The sequence below is a fragment of the Pelodiscus sinensis genome, chromosome 19 (assembly GCF_049634645.1).
Source record: "Pelodiscus sinensis isolate JC-2024 chromosome 19, ASM4963464v1, whole genome shotgun sequence".
NCBI classification, from domain to species: domain Eukaryota; kingdom Metazoa; phylum Chordata; order Testudines; family Trionychidae; genus Pelodiscus; species Pelodiscus sinensis.
The window spans coordinates 19,918,506-19,939,788 of NC_134729.1; the positions used below are offsets into that span (position 1 = coordinate 19,918,506).

At 65.9% G+C, this 21,283-nt stretch overlaps 1 protein-coding gene across 1 annotated transcript in view; it reads right to left on the minus strand.

Moving 5' to 3' along the window:
* Nucleotides 1–21,283, minus strand: part of SSBP4 (single stranded DNA binding protein 4) — a 40,673-nt gene that overhangs the window by 14,443 nt on the left and 4,947 nt on the right. Inside the window, 3 exon segments of the mRNA XM_075902909.1 lie at nt 13,618–13,702; nt 16,950–17,011; nt 17,807–17,879. Of these exon segments, the coding sequence (XP_075759024.1) occupies nt 13,618–13,702; nt 16,950–17,011; nt 17,807–17,879 (220 nt within the window).

Genomic DNA, 21,283 nt, shown 5'->3' on the forward strand with positions numbered 1-21,283 from the left:
GTGCACAGCACAAAATTTATTCCACACACAAATGGAAAAATGTGAGGGAACATTGGTTACCAAAGCCAGAAACAGGCAGGCCACAGAGACCAGATGCCCCATCCTTTCCCAGGGCCCTGCCAGAGCCAGGCTGGGCACACTGGCAGGCCCTATTGTGGGGGACCAGGTTAGCCATCCCCAGATCCAACGGACAGTCTCTCTCTTCCCCAGAGCACACCGGCTCTCTCCTCTGCAGCCCTTCGAGCACCTTCCGCCCAAGGCCAGGTGGAGGCATGTCCTGAGGGGAGGCCACAGCTGTGACTCAGGGGCACAGCATGCGGCCCTCACCCCTGCTTCAGGTCTGGTCCCCTCCCTCCCTATGTCTCTTCCTCAGCTGCCGTGCGGTGAGGGTGCAGGGTGTTAGCACCTGCCTGTCTCATTCCTGAGCCTGGCAGGCCCCTAGCCCCACATGCATGATCTCTGCCCCCCACCCGAAAGACCCGGCTCGTACTAGTTCAATACAGCCGGTGCCACTGCCACCCACTACGGACAGAGCAGTAGGCTACTGGGGCGAGAACCCGGGACCCCAAGGCTCTCAGTCCAGCTGGGCTCAGCCCAGTATGGCAAGCTGAGGGTTAATCCTAGCCCTCCCCCCCACAGCCTCTGGGCAATTAACACAGTCAGGGTCCTCCCCACCCTCCAGCAAAGATTTGGTCCTAAGCAAGACTGGCTAGGAGTCATGGGAGAGATTCAGTGGGACCCAGGGCCTTTCCCTGCTAGGGGCACCAGCTCTGGGCCAGCCCCACGGCAGGGGCTGGCTAGCAGGGTGTGCGGGGGTCTGGGACCCAGGACTTCTCCCCTCTAGGTACTGCCGGTTTGGGTCCAGGGCAGATCAATAGCCCCCCAAAACCATTCCCTTCGGAATGCAGATGGACTCTCCGGAGCTGGTACCCTGGGGGCCCCGAGGTGGGACCCCTCCAGACCAGGGGGTGGCTCCTGCTGCTGCTCTTGGTACCTGCTATGGAGAAGAGGTACCCCCAGGGCTTTTGACGCAACCCAGGCCTCGCGGCACGCGGCCCTCTACCCAAGCTGCATTTATCATGGAAAGTTCTCGCTGAGCACAGGGACGTGTCCCCGTTTCCCCAGGCAGCCAGCCTGCCCCCTCCTGCTCTGCGCAGTGATCCAAGCCCTGCGCCCACCTGCCACTCCGTGGACATCGTCTCTGTTTCCATTGGCACCACGTGCCGACACCTGCCCAAGGGACCCAACCCTCCATGTCCAGCATGTTTGATCCTGGGCACCCCACACAGACCTGCCCCGAATGCTGTACAGGGGAGCAGGGATCTCCCTTTCTTGGACCTACCCTATCCACTAACCCCCAGGGTCCTGCCAGAACGTGCATTGTGACATCATAGGCTGGGATGACATCAGAAGGCCCCCTGGTGATGTCACAATGGCCCAGCCTCCTAGAGCAGCTGGGCATATTCACCGACGAGGTGCACAGGGATCTGGCTGGCTCGGGCACCCTGCAGTCCCTCGCACGGCGTGCGCCCTGCTACCCCCGCAGCCCAGCGGCTCCTCTCAAGAGCCCGTGACTCATTTACATGCAATATGACTAATCCCTTCCATGACAGATGTCACCAATTGAGCAAGCGGGCGCCGCACGCAGCCGGCCTCTCCTGGAAACTCTCCCTCCATCACGCTTAAATGGAGAGGCACCGCCACCCGCCTGGGCACAGTCCCACTGCTCGGCAGCCCGGGGCCAGGCGGCTGCAGGCGCTGCAAAGCAGGGGGGGGGGGGGCAGGGAGGGGAGCACCGTGCCCGTGGGGTCCTGTCAGGCAGCCCCCTCCCTGCGGAGTCCGCTTTGATGTGGGCTGCGCAGCGCCTGCCGGCGAGCGCGGGCATGGACAGCAGAGATAAGGAGGCTGTGTAGGCGGGTGGGTTTCTCACTCGCTAGTCCCTGCCAAGCAATGCCACGCAACACAATCACAACTGGGACGGCAGACTGACAGCTGCACCCCCCCACACACACACAGAGCCAGTACCCGACTCCTTCGGGTGCCGGCAGAACCGTGGGCCGGAGGCTGCTCCAACCGGGTTCATCAGTTAATTGGGGTTTTACGTCCGTCGCCCCTCTGCCTGTCATCCCAGGCGGGCGAGGGGGGCAGAAGAACCCTACATGGGGGTTCTCTTTCCACGCTGTTTGCCGTGAGGGAGGAAGAAGCGGCCGGGCGCTGCCGCGATGCCCACGTGGCGTCAGGCACTTCCTCAGATGCAGGGAGTTTCTCTTGGGGAGCAGGTCGGGCTGGGGGGCTCCTGGCCTCCCCATGGCTAGCTCACCCCTGTTGGCAGGCAGGAATGCTGCAGGGGCCGGCCAGGCAGAGGGAGCCGAGAGGCAGGTGGGTTCGCTGCGCTTTGCTCCTTGGGACCTCTTGAGCCGGCGACTGCGGAAAAGCCTGAATGCCACAAAGGTGCAGTGAGCATGTAGCCCCCCTGGGGAGGCCATGCCAGCAGGGAGCAACCTCCTGGCAGGACATGGGCACCCAGGTCCCTAGTCCAGTGAGGTAACCAGTCCCTCGGTACCTCCCGACCCCAGTGTGACACTATCTCCCGGCCACCCAGGAGAGAAATATCAGCCCCCACAGTGCACGGGGAAACCAAGGCACAGGCTCGCTCCCGCCGCCCACAGCTCGGGATGGAACCCAGAAGTGCGGACCTGGGACTCAGGGAACTGCGCGCTGCCAACCTGCAGCCTGGGGAGCCGAGGCCCTGCCTTCCCGGTGCCCCATGGCACTCCCCTGCGCTCAGAGCCCGAGGCGCTATACAATGGGGCAGGGCGGTCCTGCACACGGAGCCCAGGGCCCTCTGCTTATGGGGTGGGGCAAGAGTCTAGGCAGCAGCCCAGTGGGAGACGGGCCTGTCTGTCCCACGCCGCTGGCCAATGCCACTTCCCTGAGTCGGTGCCCATCCACCCTCTCCCCTGGGAAGCCACACAGGCCCTAGGCAGCGGGAACGCTCCCGCCCTGCCCCTACTAGTGCCCTGTCCCCACCAGCCAGGGGGTTGGCCCAGGCAACCTCTCTGCTCCAGAGGGGAGGGAGGGAGCGAGCGCTAGGGCCCTGCAGCTGGCCGGGCAGACGCTCTTATGGCCCCCTGCCTCATTTATCAGCTGCAGGATCAGAGCAGGCAGGGCCCAGCTGAACTCACTTTACAGCCATGCACAAATCATTTGCAAGACAATGGAGAGTCTGTGCAGGCAGCCAAAACCAACAGCGCCAGAGGCGAGGCAGCCCAGCGGCACCCCATGAAACCGGCCTCCCCAACGCCAGCCCTGCAAATCCCCCGCGCGCCCCCCCCCCATTCCGCCCGCACTCGTTAACCCCCTCGCCGCCTGGCCACCTGCGCCTGCCGCGCACGGCCCTTTGTGCGGAGCTCCCCGCAGCTGGGCCCCGCTGCGCCCCCACCGGGCGCCCCCTCCAGCCACGCTGCCGCGGGGCTCCTGGCCCTTTTCCGCACCTGGGAGGCTGGCTCAGTGCTGCACGACAAATAGCCCTCGCCCTGCACCCCACTCCCCAAAGCCGCCCCCCGAGGTGCCTTGCGTTGCTGCAGCACAACTCGGAACACGCACACGCGCGTTACCCCAGGGGCGCTGGTAGGGTGGGGATGCTGCCTGCAGGGAGGGTGGGCACCCTGGCATGGTATGGCAGGACTGCAGGAGAAGCCTGAATGCCACAAAGGTGCAGTGAGCATGCAGCCCCCCCGGGGAGGCCATGCCAGCAAGGAGAGGTGGCATTGGTACAACCTCCTGGCAGGTTATGGGCACCCAGGTGCCTAGTCCAGTGAGGCAACCAGTCCCTCAGTACCTCCCGACCCCAGTGGGACACCGTATCTCCCGGCCACCCAGGAGGGAAATAGCCCCCCGGCAAAGTGCACGGGGAAACCGAGGCACAGGCTCGCTCCCCCGGCCCACAGCTCGGGATGGAACCCAGAAGTCCGGACCCAGGACTCAGGGCACCGCGCGCTGCCGCCCTTGAGAGCACTGGGGCAACTCAAGCAAGAGAGCAAGGGCAGGGATCTCGGCGAGGGAGCTAGCACCTTGCCTGGGAGGTGAATCGTGAGACAGGCTAGCCCGGACCCAGCAGCTGGGAGAGGGTTAAAGCGAGAGGTGCCAGCCGCACAGCAGGGTCCTGCGAAGCTACCCCCATGGCAGACGGGGCCCAGGAAATTCCTGGCCTTGGCCCACGGTTCCAAGAGCCCCAGGCCTCCCTTGCCCACGGGGCAGGGTGTGATAAGCTGGGCTGGGGCTGGGTTTGTGTCCGGACTGAAGGCGAGACGCCAGCTGCCCCTCAGCGTGGGCTCCTGGGGTCTTCGCCCAGCCCAGCTCTCCAGGGCTGAGCCCGCACCAGCTGGCTGGGCACGAGCCGGGCACCGCCGCAGAGGCAGTGCTGAGAAAGGAGGGTGAGGGGCTGCCCGGGAGCAGGACTGGGGACCCCCCCGCCGCACTGTCAATCACAGCCCGTGTCTGGGGCTGGAGATGCAAAACAGGTGTTGCCATGGCAACAGGTTGGGGAGTCTCTGCTTTTCCTGCTGCATCAAGGTCACGAAAACCAGAGAGCGAGAGGGAGGGAGGAAAGGGGGGGTTGCGGGGGAAGGGGCCCACACCGGGGAGGGGAAGGCGGGGGTGCCGGGAGGCAAAGAGAGAAGGGCGGGACAGGAGGTGGTGTGCAGGGGAGGGGAAAGCCTCCATGGCAGGGGGACACCTAAGTTGTTGGGGGAAGCCAGAGCCTGGAGTGGGCCCCAGGGACATGGGGTGCAATGGTAGCTGGCAGCTCCCCAGGACCCACCAAACACCAGCTGTCCCACTCTGCTCTGAGCCCCCGATTCTTCCACCCTGCCCTGGCACCAGGCTCTCTCCTGGACACTGAAAGGCACCGGGCAGCATGCAGAGGGCAGGGTACGGGGTACCAGGGCCTGGAGCAAAGGGGTGCTCCCAGGAAGCGCTGTGATAGCATTGGTGCCCTCCCCTAGCCCATTGTAGCCAGGGCGCCAGGAGGCTGTGGTGATGGGCACTACAGAGATGCACACACAGTATCAGAGACTAAAGAGCTGGGGAGGGGAGGGGAGGGGAGGGGAGAGGACTGGCAGGCAATGAGCTTCCAGGGCGGGGGCAGAGGGGCGGGATCCCCATAGCTCCTGCCATACTCTGGCACCATGGGCTGGCTGTACCAGGGAGAGGGGCAGAGACCCGCTTTCTCCATCTCTCCTGGGCAAAAGCACAAGGGTAGCCTTGGAGGCACTGGGGTAAAGTGCAGGGGCTGGCCCCGGGAGCCGGCCAGCTGTGCTCGCGGGCTAGCAGGCTGCGTGGTGACAGATCGCCTCCTCCGACAGGATACCTCCCGGCCTTCCTGCCTGTCGCCCGGAGACCTAGAGGGGCACCAGTTCTCCCTGGCTTGCCTCGAGGCGGCGCTAGCCCCACCTGCCACCCCTGCCCCAGAGCGCTGTTCCTTCCCGCGGGGTCACGCTGCAGGGACCGACCTTAGCTCTTGCCACCAGCCCCACATGGCCGGGGGTGGCTGGGTGTAAAAGCAGAGGGACCAGGAGCGCCCGCTATTCTCCACCCCCCTTCCGCTGTATCTGTCAGGGTCCTGGAGTGCCCCGCACCCCTGCCTATGCCACCCCAAAACCGCCTCTCCCCAGCCAGCGCCTTGTCCCCACGTACTCAGCCACCTCACCGCCCTCCATGCTTGAGACACTTCAATTGGCAGGGCCGCCCGGCTTTACCCCAGCAGCCCCGGGGCAGGTTCTCGGCGGTCTGTGCACAGCCAGCAGGGGGCAGCACGATGCAGCGGACAACCAGCCATTCTGCTTGGCCGGCCAGCCCCCAGGTTTGGCTAGTGGCCAAGACAGGCAGCTGGCCCCCGTGCCACCCCTTTCCCCCCACAGCTCAGACAGGGTCCAGTGGTGCTGCCCGAGGGGGCTGTCAGTCTTCCTGCCTGAGGAGCGAGCTCTGGGGCTCCTGTCCCGCCAGCCCCACAAGTGGGGGGCTCTCCCCTCACCAGACAGGCAGGGGCCAAGGGAGCCTGTCCAGAGTCAGACCCGGGTCCCGCAGGCAGGCAAGTTCAGCCGCTCTGCTGCTGGCCACAGACTCGCCCCTATGATCCCTGGGGCCTCCCCCACTGTCCCAGCAGGCTCAGGCCCAAATCAGGGGTGGGTTGCTTTGGGCTGTGGCCGCAGACCATCAATTCTCCCACTGACTAAACACCTGCAGCCCAGGAGCTAAATGGGGCAGCCGTGCCACGCAGCTGGCTGTGGATCAGAAGCCAGGTGCTGGGGGTGTGGCACAGCCGGAGGCGCTGGGGCATGGGCCCTCCTCCTGCCAGGCCTGAGGGGGGCACCTTGCACCCCAAACAGGCCCAGGGCACAATAACCTCCCAGCGGCACTGCCGGGGAGACATGCCAATGGCCCCGCGTCTGGCTCCTGGCCAGCTGCTGGCTTGGGCCATGGGGATCACTGGAAGCCCCTGGCTCAGTGATGCTCTCTGGCTGCCAGCGTGACTCTGCCCAGCACCGCGGGGGCACTGGCAGGCAGCTGGACCCGCACCACGAGGGGGGCTTGCTGGGACAGAGGCCCGCACCGTGGGTCCTGGGGATGGAGCAGTCTCTGCTCTACATCTCCCCCAGGGCTCCATGCCTGTCGGCCAGAGGCTGCAAGCCCCGTCAGTCCCCAAAGCCGCGGGGAGGGACGCAGGGGTGCCCTGCCAAGCGCCCCAAAGCACCGTAACGACCAATCCCAGGGGGCCAGTTACAGGCCCATGGTGACCCCGCTTGTGAGCAGAGCCCAACGCTGCCACAGCAGGGATCCGCCAGCAGACCCTGCCAGGCCTGGTGCCTGCCCCCCGGCCGTGGTGCTAACCACCCCCCCGGCAGCAGGATTGCAGTAGGGCCAGTGACCTGTGGGGCTGTGCCCTGAGCCCCCCTGTGCCAGGGCTCCGGGCCCCCCCACGGCCTCCCTGCTCCCCCAGCGCTTTCGCTTTACAGATGCACGGCCGCGCTGCCATGGCAACGGGGCCTGCCTGTGCCGCCTGACCCGAGATTCTCATTAACTCCAGCATGGCAATCAGTTCTGCCCAGAGCACACGGCTGGGGGGGCAGCGAGTGGCAGAGCCTGGCTGCCCTTGAGGCCCCTCGCAAGCATGAACAGCACAGACCTGGCTCCCCGGGGCTGGGGGGGGGGGGGCATTAACCCCTTCAGCGCCAGCCCCTACCCTTGCCGCACCCTCTGACAAAACACAGAGCACGAGGCAAATATGGCCTGAGCAACCTCCTTAGCCCCCGGGCCAGAGGGCAAGGGTCCGGGGGGGGGCTGAACCTAGATACCGCCCTAAAGAGGGGGCTGCCTGGGGAGGGGCAGACAGATGCACAGCCCTGTCCAAGGCCAGGCAGAGTCAGGGATTGAGCTGGGAACAGACCCCTAAGAGCCCTGACTCCCTGGCTGTTTCTAACCACTAGAGCCTACTGCTAGCCAGTGGCTACTGCGACAGCCAGGCAGCGGGGCATCGACTCCAGGCAGGTGATGCTGCCCTGAGCATCTCACACGTGGTCCGGGCCTCCCCTCCCAGCTGCTGACCCAGCAGGATGTGGGAGATCGGAGGGGGGGGGAGCTGGCAAGGTACCGGGGGGGGGGAATCTAGCAGAAAAGGGGGAGATCTGGGTAGGGATGTGGGGGGAGGGGGCTGGCTCTGCTCAGAAGGCGGGTTCCTGACGCCTGCCCGTGTTTGTCCAGAGCTGGTTAACTTTGGGAGTGACCCCCAGGCATGCGCTGGGCAGAGCAGCACAGACCCATGGGGCAACGTTCCAGGGGAGCTGGAGAAAGGGGGAGAAGGGCAGAGCCCTGTGGCTCTCAGGAGTGCCCAGTGCCCCAGGCAGGGGGCTTGGAGAACCGAGGCAGCCCCACCCCCCTGGCAAGGGGGATCGGGGGGGGGGAGGGTTCAGAGTGGCAGAACACGGGTGCAGGAGCCGCAGCAACTGGCCCTGGCCTGGGCTACCAGCACCACGTGGCTGGGGATGGGTGGGTGTTGTTCATGGATCACAAAAGCAGAGGGGCCAGGGGGACCCTCCCCCCATCATGCACACCGCCCCGTCCACCCCCACCCGGCTGTGTCTGGGTCAGGGTCCTGGAGTGTCCCTTGCTAGACCAGCGCTCCCCAGACACCCCCCCCCCCACCAGCACCCTGTCCCCCCCCACACACACACATTCAGCCACCCAGACCTAACTCTGCCCCCCACAGTCAAGACACTGTCAAACCCTGGCTCTGGCGCCCCTTTCTGGGCAAGATGCTGTCAGGAGCCCCGTGGGGCCATGGCGGAGGGGGTCTGGCACAGACAACAGAGCCAGCCCTGCCTGGCTCCTGCCTCCACAGGGAGGAGACAAAGGGGCCAGCGCAGAGGCAGCCTGCACCCCCGGATGCAGGACAGGAGGTCCCTTGGTTCTCCGAGCCTCTAACGAGCCCATCTCGTTCCCTCCCCCACCCCGCGAAGGGCCGATTCCCCGCCCCTTGTCCCCACAGAGCGCATCACGCTGTGCTCAGTACTTTCCTCCAACAAGGGAGGGTGGGGGGGGAAGCAGCACCCGCTGGCCCCCACAGCTGGGGTCCGAGTGCTGCCGAGTTGCCATGGGGAGAGCTGGCCGCATGCCCTGGGCACAGAGCCTTGCCAGGGCAGCCAAGGGCAAAGGCCAGACGCAAAGCCGCTTCTCCTGCCCAAACGGCAGCCAGATCTGGGGCGGTCCTGGAGCCGGTGCACCCCTGGGCGGCCACACACCCGTGGCCCCTGCTCCCAGCTGGCCTCCTGGGCTGCCCCACGGAGCCGGGACAGCTCCTGGCTCAGTGCGAGGGTGCTGGCCTGGAGGCCTTCTGCCCACGGTGCTGGGGCTGCCTGGCACGCACGACAATTAGCATCCGTCTCAACAGCCTGCCTGTAGTGTCAGTAAATAGACCCGAGTAATTAAAGAGCCAGCAAACCAAACAGATGGCTCCTTGCCAGAGGGCGGGCTGCTGGGGGACAGGCATGGTGCTGAGCGAGGGGCACCGCGGGGGGGCTGGGTCAGGAAGGGGCACCAGGCTGGGGGCTGAGCTGGGAAGGGGAGTGCTATGCCCGGGGCGACGGGGGGGGGGGGGGGGGGGGGAAGCTCTGCTCTAAGGGGGCCGGAGGGAGGGGAGGGGAGGGGAGTGCTGTGCCATACCCAGAAGGCTGCTTGAAGGCAGGTGTCCGCCTGCCCCCTTGGGGTCATCGCTACCAGACGCCTCCCTCCCGCCAGCCACAGCACCAGCCTCCTCCCCACACGGCCTCTGCGGCCGCAGCCCCCCCACCTCCCTGCTGCAGCCCCGGGCCCAAGATTCAGAGCCAGCCGGAGCCTGCCTGCCGCCCACCCCAGCACCCTCACCCTGCAGCCCTTGCCCACTTTACCAGCTGGCTCCCCGCTGCCCCACCCAGCCCAGCTCCCCTCCCTCTCTGCACAGAGGGGGGTCCCCAAACAGCGCCACTGGGGAGCCCGCCAGCTGCCCCATCCCACCAGGGCCCCGCTCTGCCCAAAGGGCCGCCCTGCATGCCCACAGTGCTGGCTCCACCAGCCTCAGGGAGCCCGCCGGGACAAACAGCCAGGGGCCTGCCCCACTCGTCAAACACAAGCTGGGAGGGGGGGCTGGGCTGCACTGTTGACTCTGTAGCCACTGATTAACTCCCTAGGAGACAGTGTGCTCATCACCCCGTGATTCCTGGGGCAGGTGGCAGCCTCTGAGCAGGGGAACAGGGTGGGGAAGCCAGGGTGGTCTCGGGCGGGCGGGATGGTGCGTGTGCTGGGCCTGGCCCTGGAGCGGGACCCCTCCCTGAGGCTGCCCAAGCCTGGGGTGGTTCCAGGGCTGCATGGGGGAAAGCAGCCCCCAGCCCCCGTCCAGCAGTGTGCATGGAACAGGGCTCACCGGGGCCACGCCGGCCCCGGAGCCTGGCAGGGGGCCCCAGACCCAGGCGCAGCGGAGAAGCGACAACACGCCCGCTGGCTGTTCCTCGCTCCTGCGCCAGCTGCCGGGGCTAATTCCCTCCAGATGTCCGAGCCGCTTGGCCCCCCACAGCCAAGCCAAGCGAGCCCCCTGCTCCAAGCTCCAGCCATCCCGGGAGTGGGGCGCTGACTGCCCCAAGCACTCCTCAGAGCTGCCCCACAAGCCCACAGCCAGCTGCTATTCACCCTGCCAAGTGGGAGCAAGGTCCTCATACCCCACGTAGCTAAGGGGCGGCCCCTCCCTCTGGATCTGAGCCCCATGCAGTGCCAGGGAGCAGAGCTACTGCAGGTCCAGTGGGGCCAAAAACCAAGGTCCCCCCTTGGGGGGGGGGGGGGGGGGGGGGGGGGGGGGAGAGGCGGGCAGAGGAAGGCTGTGCATGCATGGGGCACTGGCAGGCCCATGAAGGAGGGAGAGCACCCCCACACTCACCAGCCCAGCTCTTCCCAAGGAGGTCTCCCATCCAGGCTCCGTCCAGGGCAGGCCCTGCTTAACATGCAGAGACACACACCCAGCCTGGGGCCCCGGCTCCTCAGGCCCAGCTGCCTGGTTTGCAGCCTCCGGGTTACAAATTAAGCCTTGAAAATGTGATTTAAAAGTGAACCCTGAAGATTTGGCTGGCAGGTGGGGGGGACTACTGGGGAGCGGCCAGAGGTCTGGGGTGGGGTGCATGCATGTGCCTGTCACGGTGGGTGTGCATGCAGGAAGTGTGTGTCTGTGTGTGTTCACAGAGGTTGCATGCACACGCACAGCTACATCGCTGCACGCTCCTATGTACAGGAAGTCTCTCTCCCTCTCTCTGAGCACGTCTGTGAATCACAGCATCTGGCCCTGGAGATTTCTGGGGGCAGCAGCACCTGTGGCTGGGCTCAGGCCATGGGGCAGTCAGCAGCCACAATGTTCCCTGCAAGCTGACCATTTGGCCAGCCCCCCAGGAGAGATTCAGGTGCCACCTAACTGATTAGCAAAGCGCCCAGAGCTTGCAGCATTATTGGTGGTGCACCTCTCTGTGTCTTGGTGCACAGAATAAAATGTATTCCACACATGGCTGAAAACAATTAGAGGGAACATTGGAGCCACGTGGCTTAGAATGAGCTGCTGCCCCTTTAAGCCTCCCCCCCCACACACACATACACAGCAGAGGGCTGGCGCGCCCCGCGCTCTCCGGAGCGTGCTGGCTGATTCCCACGGGGCCCGGCCTGGCGCTTCGCTCCACTCCCAGAAAATTATTCATGTGCACAGAGCTCCAGCAGGAGCCGTGCCTCTCCCTGCAGCACGGGCCTGAAATATTAATGCCCCGTGCGCCACAGCCTGCCAGCCAAGGGCAGCCGGGGCGAGAGCGCAGCCAGCGCCGCTAACCTCAGCTGCCCTGCGCTCACCCTCTGGAGCCTGAGGGGCGCCCAGGGAAGAGGGGAGCTGCCATCTGCTCACTCTACACAGCCCAAGGCAGCAGGCGTGGGCTGGGCCAGGAGCCCCGCTGAGGCCTCTGCGCAAACAGGAGGAAGCAAGAGGCCCCCACCCCAAGACCCAGGACTGGATAGGAAGGGGCTGAGCCCCAGCAACTCAGAGTCCCTCAGCCAGTCCAAAGGGCTCCCCACTGCCCAGTCACCCCGCTCCTGGGCACTGCCAGGGAGGGGTCCTGAGTGTAGCCAGCCAGGCCCCTGCACCCCTCAGGAACCAAGAGGCCTGCTCTGCCAGCCGGGCACAGAGCAAGACGTGGGGGCTGGGGTGCAGCCGCCCCGCTGTGCGCACGGAGGGAGAACGGATCATGCCCCAGACCCAGGAGCCGCTGACGGGTGCGTCTCCGCCCAGTGAGCTCGCCCCTTTCCAGCATTTCATCCCCGGAGATGGGCAGTAGCCCCCCTGCTCCCTGGCCGGCTCCAGGCAGCCCCTCCTCCTCGGCTCACAGCCTGCCCCCTGAGCACGCCCAGCTGTGCCCCCTGCTCTCTGTTACTGACACCTCGCGGGCTCTGCGCTGCAGCTGGTAACCGGTGTCCTGGGCCTGGCTCCAGATGCACCCGGCTCCCCCGCCTGGCGTAACCGGAGCCGGGGGTAGAGTCCCGCCAGCCCGCTGGGTCCTAGCGAGCCCCAACGCCCTGCCCCTCCCGTTGGCTGCTCCAGCCTGCACCGGTTAAACATTCACAGCCCAACCCGGGAGGGCAGTGAGCTGGGAGTGGGGTGCGGCCCCTCCCTGCCCTGCCATGGCTGGGTGCCCCCTGATCTCCCACAGGGCGTCCCATGGTACATCTGGGTCCCATCCAAGCCTGACCTCAACTCCCTCTGGCCAAGGTGGCCCAGCAGGCCCCCTCCTCCAGCTCCGCCCCACAGCTCTCCCCTCCAGCCAGAGCAGGGTCCAGAGCCCTGTGGGTGCATGAAGCGCCCAGCCCCCGCCCCAGGCTGGCAGCCAGCCAGCTCCCCCCACACAGGCGAACCCTGGTAACATGCCGTCTCTTCAACAGCATCGGAGCCGTAACCCTTTCCTGCCCGGCCCAGAAACCAGCCTGGTGCCCCCACACAACAGGACTTGACCCTCGGACCCTGCTCCTCCCAGGCAGTTGGCTGGGGAGGGTGGGAGGGAGAATGTGTTCCCCAGCCCACCCCGCTGCCAGCCAGATTCAGTAACAGCCGTCTCCCCCAGACCCTGTCACAGTACACTGCCCCTCCAGGGTACAAGTACCCCTCTAGACCCTGTCACAGCACACCGGCTCCTTCAGGCTACAGCTGTCCCCTCCCAGATCCTGTCACAGCAGAGCGTCCTCCCCAGGCTACAGCCGTCCCCCCCAGATCCTGTCACAGCAGAGCGTCCTCCCCAGGCTACAGCCGTCCCCCCCAGATCCTGTCACAGCACAGCGTCCTCCCCAGGCTACAGCCGTCCCCCCCAGATCCTGTCACAGCACAGCGTCCTCCCCAGGCTACAGCCGTGCCCCCAGATCCTGTCACAGCACAGCATCCTCCCCAGGCTACAGCCGTTCCCCCAGATCCTGTCACAGCACAGCATCCTCCCCAGGCTACAGCCGTTCCCCCCAGATCCTGTCACAGCACAGCATCCTCCCCAGGCTACAGCCATCCCCCCCAGATCCTGTCACAGCACAGCGTCCTTCCCAGGCTACAGCCGTCCCCTCCAGATCCTGTCACAGCACAGCGTCCTCCCCAGGCTACAGCCGTTCCCCCCAGATCCTGTCACAGCACAGCGTCCTTCTCAGGCTACAGCCATCCCCTCCAGACCCAGTCACAGCAAACGCGTCTCCCACCCCCCCAGGCTAAAGACACCTGGCCCAGACTGTCACAGCACAGCGTCCTCCCCAGGCTACAGCCATCCCCACCAGACCACGTCACAGCATATCGGCTCCCTCAGGCTAGAGCCACAACCCCACCCTGTCACAGCGCACACACCCCCCGCCAGGCAACACAACACAACACCCAGCAGCTCAGGGGAGTAACAGCAGCAGCTCCTCACGGCTAGGGCTGCTTGGCGTAGGTCGCCCGGAGGGGACCATCAGCCCCATGCCTGCCCAGCCAGGGCACAGGGACCTCCGCACAGCCCTACCTCGCGCTGCCCGGCCGCCCGCAGGGCCACGGTTACTCACGTAGTCATGAAAGGCCTTGGCTTCACTGGAGTGCTCACAGGTCTCCCGGCGGTCAGGCGCCGCGCAGTACAGGTCCCAGAACACACTGCGGAGAGAGCACACGCGTCAGGCGGGCCCTGTACACCGCCCAGCTGGCAACACCCGGCCCAGCACTACCTACCACCCCCCCACTCCGCCAAGCCCCTCCATCCCAACCCACAGCCCCTTCCCACCCCCCATCCTGATCCACAGCCCATCCTCCAGCTCTTCCGGTGCCCCTTAATACGGACCCGCAGCCTCTGCTCCCCCCACTCTGCTGGTGCCCCCCATTCTGAGCCACAGTCCCCTGCCCCCCCCCCCCCCCAATCTCTAACAGTGACCCAGCCCTGTGCCTTTCCTGAGCAGTAGCCCTCAGTTGTACTGAACTCCCAGGCAGCCCAAGAGCCCCAAGGCCACGTCTGAGCTAGGGGAGGGGTGCTGCCAGCCAGCTCTCACGGGGAATGGGGTGTTGCAGCACTGCCCCAAAAAGCACTGCTGAAACCCCTCAGCCAAAGCCCACCAAACTCACTCGACCTCCCAGCAGCCAGCTGTGCAAGGGGCTGCTGGCCTGGAAGCCTGCAGGCCCATTCTGCGCTCTTGGAGCCCAGCACGTGGCTGCCTGTGGCCAATGGCCCGCAGCAGAGTGGAGAATAACCGCACCCTCGGGAGCGCAAGGGCACGGCTACACCTGGCCCAGCGTGCTGGGACCATCCTATTCCAGATGCAACAGCCGCTCCAGGCCCTGGTGCTGGCCCGGCTCCCGCCCGGCCCAAGGCTCCACCGCAGTGTTTTCCCTGGGAACCGTTGCTAAGAACATCAGCAGGAGCTGAAGTTGAAATTCCAAAAACTTTCCATCAGGCAGCAGCATCCTGGGGAGGGGGAGGCATGGGGCTGGCCAGAGCAGCCTTGCTGTGGGCATCTTCTCCCCTCCCCCCCGCCGCCCCGTCCTCACTCACATTTTGCTCCACACCCTGGCAGCCCAAGGGTTAAGCCCAATGGCCTGGAAACCTCCCCCCCCCCCCCCCCCTTGCCCTGTCTGCTATAAGCCTTCAGTTTATTGGAAACAGGTAAATACACAAACACCCCACTGGCTCCCGGCGCCCTGGGAGAAGGTGGGGGCGGAGGCGCTGACCGGCAGACTCTGCTGCTAAGCACTGGAGCTAGATCAGCTGGATGGCTCTGGTCTCTGCGAGCACAGGGCAGAGCCATCGTGCTCACTGTACGGCCGCCCAGAGAGCCTGGCTGACTTGGCCAAGGTCACCCTGGAAGCATGAGGCCGAGTAAGGACTGAATCTGGCTACCACTAGTCCCTGACTCGCCCCTTCCCCTGCAGGTCGGGGTGTCAGCACCGGTGACTCCTGCCGACGTGCCGTAGCTCCAGCCGCCTGCATCTGGAGACCTGCCCATCCGCCCCGGTGCTGGCGGGGACGTGCGCATCTGTGTTCGCTGGCGGTGACCCTCCCTGGACCAGCCTGGGTTTATTTACAGCCCACAGAGCCTGGCAGAGCTCGCTGCCATGCAGGCGTGGCAGGGTTCATGGAATTCATGGGGCCAAGCCAAGGGCCGATTCTGCGGGAGCTGCCCAGCCCAATTTCTAGCACTGCCCCTTTAAAAGCCAACAGCTGTCAACCACGCCTGGCACGTCCCACCAATAGGAAGATGGCATGCAAATACACCGTGTGGAGCTAGGTGATGAGTGGCCGAGTGCTCTGATGTCACAATGTCATCACAGGCAGGATGGCCCTGAAATCCCGCTCACTCCAGGGGTGCCCATGTGGCCAGGCCAGGCTCCGGGGAGATGGGGCAGCAGAGCGAGGCCCCAGGCACTGAACCCATTGGTGCACTCGTCTGGCTGGCATCAGCGCCCCCTGCAGGCCGCCGGGCACCTGTGACCTGGCCCCGGGCCGCTGCTCTGTCCAGCCACAACCCCTGACCACCCACCGCCACCCTGAGGATTGGAAAGGACTCACCGTGGCCTCATCCCCATCCTCCCCCTGTGCCCTCCCCAGCTCATCCCGTGGGGTGGGAGTTCTACTATATTCACCCCCAGGGACCCCCGGGACAGGAGCAGAGATTACACTCAGATTCCTGGGGCCCGACTCGCAGGTGAGCTCCGCCCCCCCCCCCCCCCCCCAGGCCTCTCCTGTGGGCACCCAACATCGGCAGTCCCATACTGGGAGCTGGGCCCAGGTCCCCTGTGGCTCTGGGGGCACGGAACAGGGCTCCAGTCACTGCCTGGGCTGCCTCTTTGTGATGTCACAGCTGGTAGCTAAGGGGACTATTGTGATGTCACAATGAAGCGAGAGACAGCTGGGTCGCAGAAAGGACCCTGAATAATCCTCCCCCTTCCTCCCCCACAGACCTGCATCCTCCCACGGGCACCCCCCCCCCCAGCCAGGCATGCTCTGGGGTAGCACTCCCCACAGACCCAGGCATCCCAGCTGGACAGTCCTGGCACGGCGCTGTGGGGCTGGAGAGCTGTGCGCTCAGAGGAGACGGTTCTGTCTCAGCAGCTCAGAGCCAGCCCCCCTCCCTTGGGGGTCTAGGCGAGATTTACGCCCCCAGCAGCTGGGCTGCTCCAGAAGGTGGAGCTGGGCCATGGGGCATCTGGCAGCCACTTTGTCACAGTGCAGGCAGGCGGGACAGGGCTTCAGGAGATGGACCCTCACCCCCATGCTCCTCTCTTATGGGAAGAACTGTGCAAGACAAGCCCAAATCCTGCCTCATTTGCACACGGGTCCCCGGGCTAGGAGAACTCGGGAGCCCCCCGGGTCCCGCTCCTCCCCGAACACAGGGGAGGGGGAAGGAAAAGTCGGCCAGGCCCAGATCTGCCAGGACGAAGCCCCGTGGCTGCCTAGGGACGGTGCTTTCTGCCTTTTTGGGGCCGGCCAAATTGCCTCCATATGTGAGAGCCGGGCTTGGCGGGGCCCAGCGCCGGGGGAGCCGGGGTGTTTCCGGGAAGCAGGCTGAGGGAGGAGGGGGCAAAATAAATTCCAGTTGCTCCTGCGTGCTGATGGGAAAAGCAGAGCAGCAGCTTTATGGGGTACGAGGTGATGAGTGTCAGCAGCAGAGGGAATAGCCAGCAGGGACAGGAACTGAGGGGGGAGGCGGGGGCAGCCCTCCCCCCTCCACTAACACCCACCCCGCCCCGGGTCTCTGCTGACAAGGAGAGGGCAGGGAGGCCATCTCCCTTTGTGCAGAACCCAGCTGCGGAGGGGAACTGCAAGCCTGCCTCATGGCTGTAGCCTGGGGACAGCCCCCCCACCCCCACCCCCAGGACAGCCCCTCCCCCACAGAGCTGGAAGGGCTCTTACCACCACCAGGAGTGCAGGAATCCCGGGGGCTCCCCCAGCGTGATGTTCTTCTCCCATCGGATCTGCAAGAGAGAGGGGCAGGCCACCTGAGCCGGGTCTGGACAGGGGGCCCCAGTTGGAAACGCAGCAGCATCAGACAGGGCCTGTGGGCACAAACCCCTGCAGTGCTCCACCCCCCACAGCACCCCACTCCCCACAGGGGTTCCCTGTGGGTCAGGGCTCTAGGCCCACCGCCAGCTCCCTGCAAGCATCCCCCTCCCCACCTTCCTGGGCCAGCCACACCCAGGAGGGCGGTGGGGGCGGCAGGGCACGACCGAGGGGCACCCGCAGAGCTCCGGGAACCTTGTTCCGCAACGTGCTGTGGGGAGACCCCCCCATCTGCTCCATCAGGCCCTCACCTTCACCCCAGAGCTGGCTCCTTGCCCCCAAGATGTTACATGGAGGAGTCACCCCAGTGGTCTGGCCCTGGAGCCCTTCCCTCCCCCAATGCCACTGGCCCTCCCCCGATGTACTCAGGGGTCCCTCTCCGTGCCCCAGGCCCGGCAGAGCCTGCGTCCCAGCCATGCACCAGCCCCCTGCGACGCTGCGGCCACACACGCTCCAATGCGGCATGGGCCAGTACCCAGGACCAGTACGCCAGCAGGGTTGAATTGGCAGCTCTAGCAGCCAATGGGCGGCAGGGACCCTCCCCCTTCCCTGACCCAGCACCCCAGTAGCCAGCAGGTTGGGATGCTCCCCCCCCCCCCCCCCCGCTTTGCAGGGCCTCCGGTGCCCTGGCTGGGCCACGCCGTGTGCTCAGACACCAGGCAGCCCCCTGGCTGCCGACGGGCACCCAAGCCTCCCTGTGCAAGTCGTACCTCCGAGAGGAAGGTCTGTGCAGATTTCTGGGCTCCAACGTGCAGCAGGTACTCGTACACGTACAACGCCAACCTGTGCGAAAGGAGACAGGCCTCAGTCCTAGGGACCCCGCTCCCTGCCCCCCAGCCCCTGGCCCCATGCGGGGGCTCGCCGGGCACCAGGCTGCCCGTGCAGCAGAGCCAGCCACAGCGCCTGATCCCAGAAGGACGCCGGTGAGCTCTGGCTCTGTGCGGCATCAGGACGAGTTGCAGAGAGACCTACACGCTCGCCCCCCACGGCTCCCCAGACCAGGCCAGCTCTCTGCCCCCCCCAAGCCCAGTTCTGCCTCCCACGTGCCATCTTGGCCTGCTGGGTACAGCACAGCCCACACAGGACAGGGGCTGTGGGGAGCAGGCAGGTTCCCGTCTCCCCTTGCCAGGAACAGGGATACAAAGGCCCCTCCCTCCCCAGGTCCACTGGCAGCTGCCTCTGGGGTGGAACACAACCACCACACCACACATCAGGCTAGGGCAGGAAGCCAAGAACCTCACAAAACCTAGGAGCGTGGCAGTCTGGCGTCTCTGCCAGGCCCTGCAAAAGCCAAGGGGAACGCCAGCCCTCCGGGGCAGAGTCGGACACACTAGGGCCTGGGTCTGGAGCAGAGCGCGCCCGACTCAGCTGACACGGCGCCAAGGTCCACGGAGAGGCAGGAAAAGACTCTGATGAGGCCCTTTGCTGCTAGCCCTTGTGGGCCCAGACTCCTGCCCCCAGAGCATGGGGGCGGTCCCAGTTGGGGTTACCACCTGTGACATGCAAATTCCCCCAACAACAAGCTCCCACTGCCTCCATAACGCAAGCCCACGACACCCCCGGACAACTCGGCCAGCCCCCCTCCCCGCTCTCGCGTGACTCCACCCCTCTCCCACGGCGAGAATCATACAACTCTTCAGCGCCAGGTCGAAACCCAAACGGGCAGCTTCCCGTGTTCTCCTGGCAAATCCAGAAAGACCCTGCCGGACGGGAACCAGGCTGCCGGGGGGGGCGCACTCGGGAACCAGCATGGCTCCCCCTGGAAGTGACCCAGGCTGGTTCCTTGGGCATTCGCTGCAGGGAGAGGGGTTTGCACTCCCCCGCCACAGCGCTGGGACCGGAGAACAGCCCCTAGCCCCCCGCCCCATCTCCCACAGGCCCCGACCGGAGCAGCGCCCAGGCAGAGCCCAGAGGCTCCGGCTCGGGATGAGACGCAGTCCGCAGCAAACCACGCAGCCCCCCACGCGAGATCCCGGGGGACGGAAGCACCGGCAGGACCACTGTGCCCAGTCCCCCTATCGTACATCACGGGCACTGCCCTGCTCCCCAGCGCGGGGCCTGCCCGGCCCAGCCCCTGCCTCCCGCTTCTCCCTCCATTTGCCAGCACCGCGAGGCATCAATTATTCAGAACATCCTGAGCAGGTTGAAACGCGGGGACAAGGCAAGAAAATCCGGAGCATAAACACCGCCGGCCCGGCGGGCTCCCAGACAGAGACAGACAAAGGCCCCGCCGGGCTGAGACACGCCCCAGCAGGGAACCCAGCGCGGCCTGCGGAGCGGGAGGCACGCACCCCATGCTCCCCCTGCCTGGGCCCTTCCTGCGCCTCGCCCACCATCCCGCTGCCTGCAAGAACCCTGGCTCCCTCCCCTCCCCCTATGCTCCCCTGCCCCCCAGTTCTCACAGCTGGCTCCTCCCCCTGCACATGGCCTCACTGAACCCACAGGGATGCTGGCGGGAGGGACGAGGTTAGTTTCACCCCCCCGTGGCCAGAGATCCAAACCCCAGGGCTCCCCTGAGTGGTCGATTATCCCTCCCCCCCCCCCCCCGATACAGGGGGATCCATGGAGCTGGGAATGACATTAGGGAGGTGAAAGGCACAGCTGGAACATTCCTAGAGCACCAAGAATTACATCCCTGGACTGGAAGCGCCTCCCGCTCCTCCATCCCCAGCAGGGCTCCCTCTAATTTTTGGTCCATGTGCGGACTAAATTTTATGTGCACCGAGGCATGTGCAGATGTGCACCACCAAGGGAAACAGCTGGCCAGCACCTGAATCTCTCCCGGGGGGCTGCCCAAGGGCTCAGCTTACAGGGAGCACTGGGTGGAGGACCCATGCGGACTCCCACACAGGCAGTCAAGCGTCCCACGAGGGTTCGGCCTCAGCGCTCAGCCTCCTAGAGGGCTCGGTCCCCTGAGACCAGGTGTGATTTCTGGCCCAGCCTCCTGCTGGCAACCGGTCCACGCAGCCTGACATCCAGTGCGTCTGCACTACACAGCTCATGGCGACCACTGTGTGCCGCCGCCGCCCTGGCGCTGAACGCCGGCGCGTGAGCGCTGTTTGCCCGCAATGAGCGGGTTTCGCTCGGTCGGCAGGAGCGCACGTGCTGCTGTAACACCTTGTCAGTCACGGGGGGGGGGGGGTGCACGTGTGTGGGACGCATTCGTGAACAACAAAAGTTTTGTGGAGCAAGTGTAGATGCAGCCTTAGTCCCCTCCCGCCGGGGGGCAGAGGAGGGTGTTCCCAGCTGGCGCAGGCGAGGGGGTAGGGGAGGCGACGGGGTACGTGATGCACGTGATGCAGAGCATGAGGGGGGATTAGCAGGGATGAGCCCAAGGGGCAAGGGGCTCAGCTACCTCCCCAGCCGCCCAGCACGAGAACAGAGACAGGCAAGAGCCCCACCAGCCCTCGGGGGCTCAGACCCCCCCATCTTTGTCTCCCTCCAGGACACGCACGGCAGACACACCCCCAGAGCCTCTTCCATGCCACCCTTAGCCCGGAGGAGTCGCTGTCCCCCTCCCGCCCACGCACCCACAGACCCAGGCAGGAGTTCAAACACAGCTGCTAGTTTTGGGGGCCCAGCCCGAGACGTCCGTGGCCTGGTTCTCAGCTCCAGCGGGGCCTACGGGCGTCCAGCAGAAGGTTCCGTCGCTGGGCCACAGTCCTGAGCCCTTCCTGGGGGGCTCAGAGCACCAGTGAACAGGGCTGGGACCACAACTCGGGCCTTTGGACACCCTGGGTGGCTCGGCTGCCCGTCCCCCCGCCAAGAAATGGCACCACGGCTGGAGTGGAGAGCCAGGCCCGTGTGTGGGACCGGAGCCACGGGGCCAGCCTGCGGGGACAGAGGGTGCTTGGTTTTCTAGCTCCCCTCCCGCAAGCAGCCCGCCCCGGGAATGGCCCCCCCACCTGGTTTACCTGGGGTGGGCAGTTATGGGGACCCGCAAGGCAACACGTCCGCAAGCGCCCAGCCCGGTGGCAGTGGGGCGGGCTGAGGGCAGAGACGGTCGGCCGGGCCCGGCGGGGTCTCTGGCGCCAGGGGAGCAGCATGCGGGACACCGTGCGGGACGTGCTGCTCGCAGAGCCGGGGGCAAGCGGGTGACAGCTGAGGCCCACGCGGACGGGAGTCAGCCAAGGAGCAATCGCCCGGAGGGGATGCCGTGCAGCCAGGCGGGCGCGTCTCCACAAAGC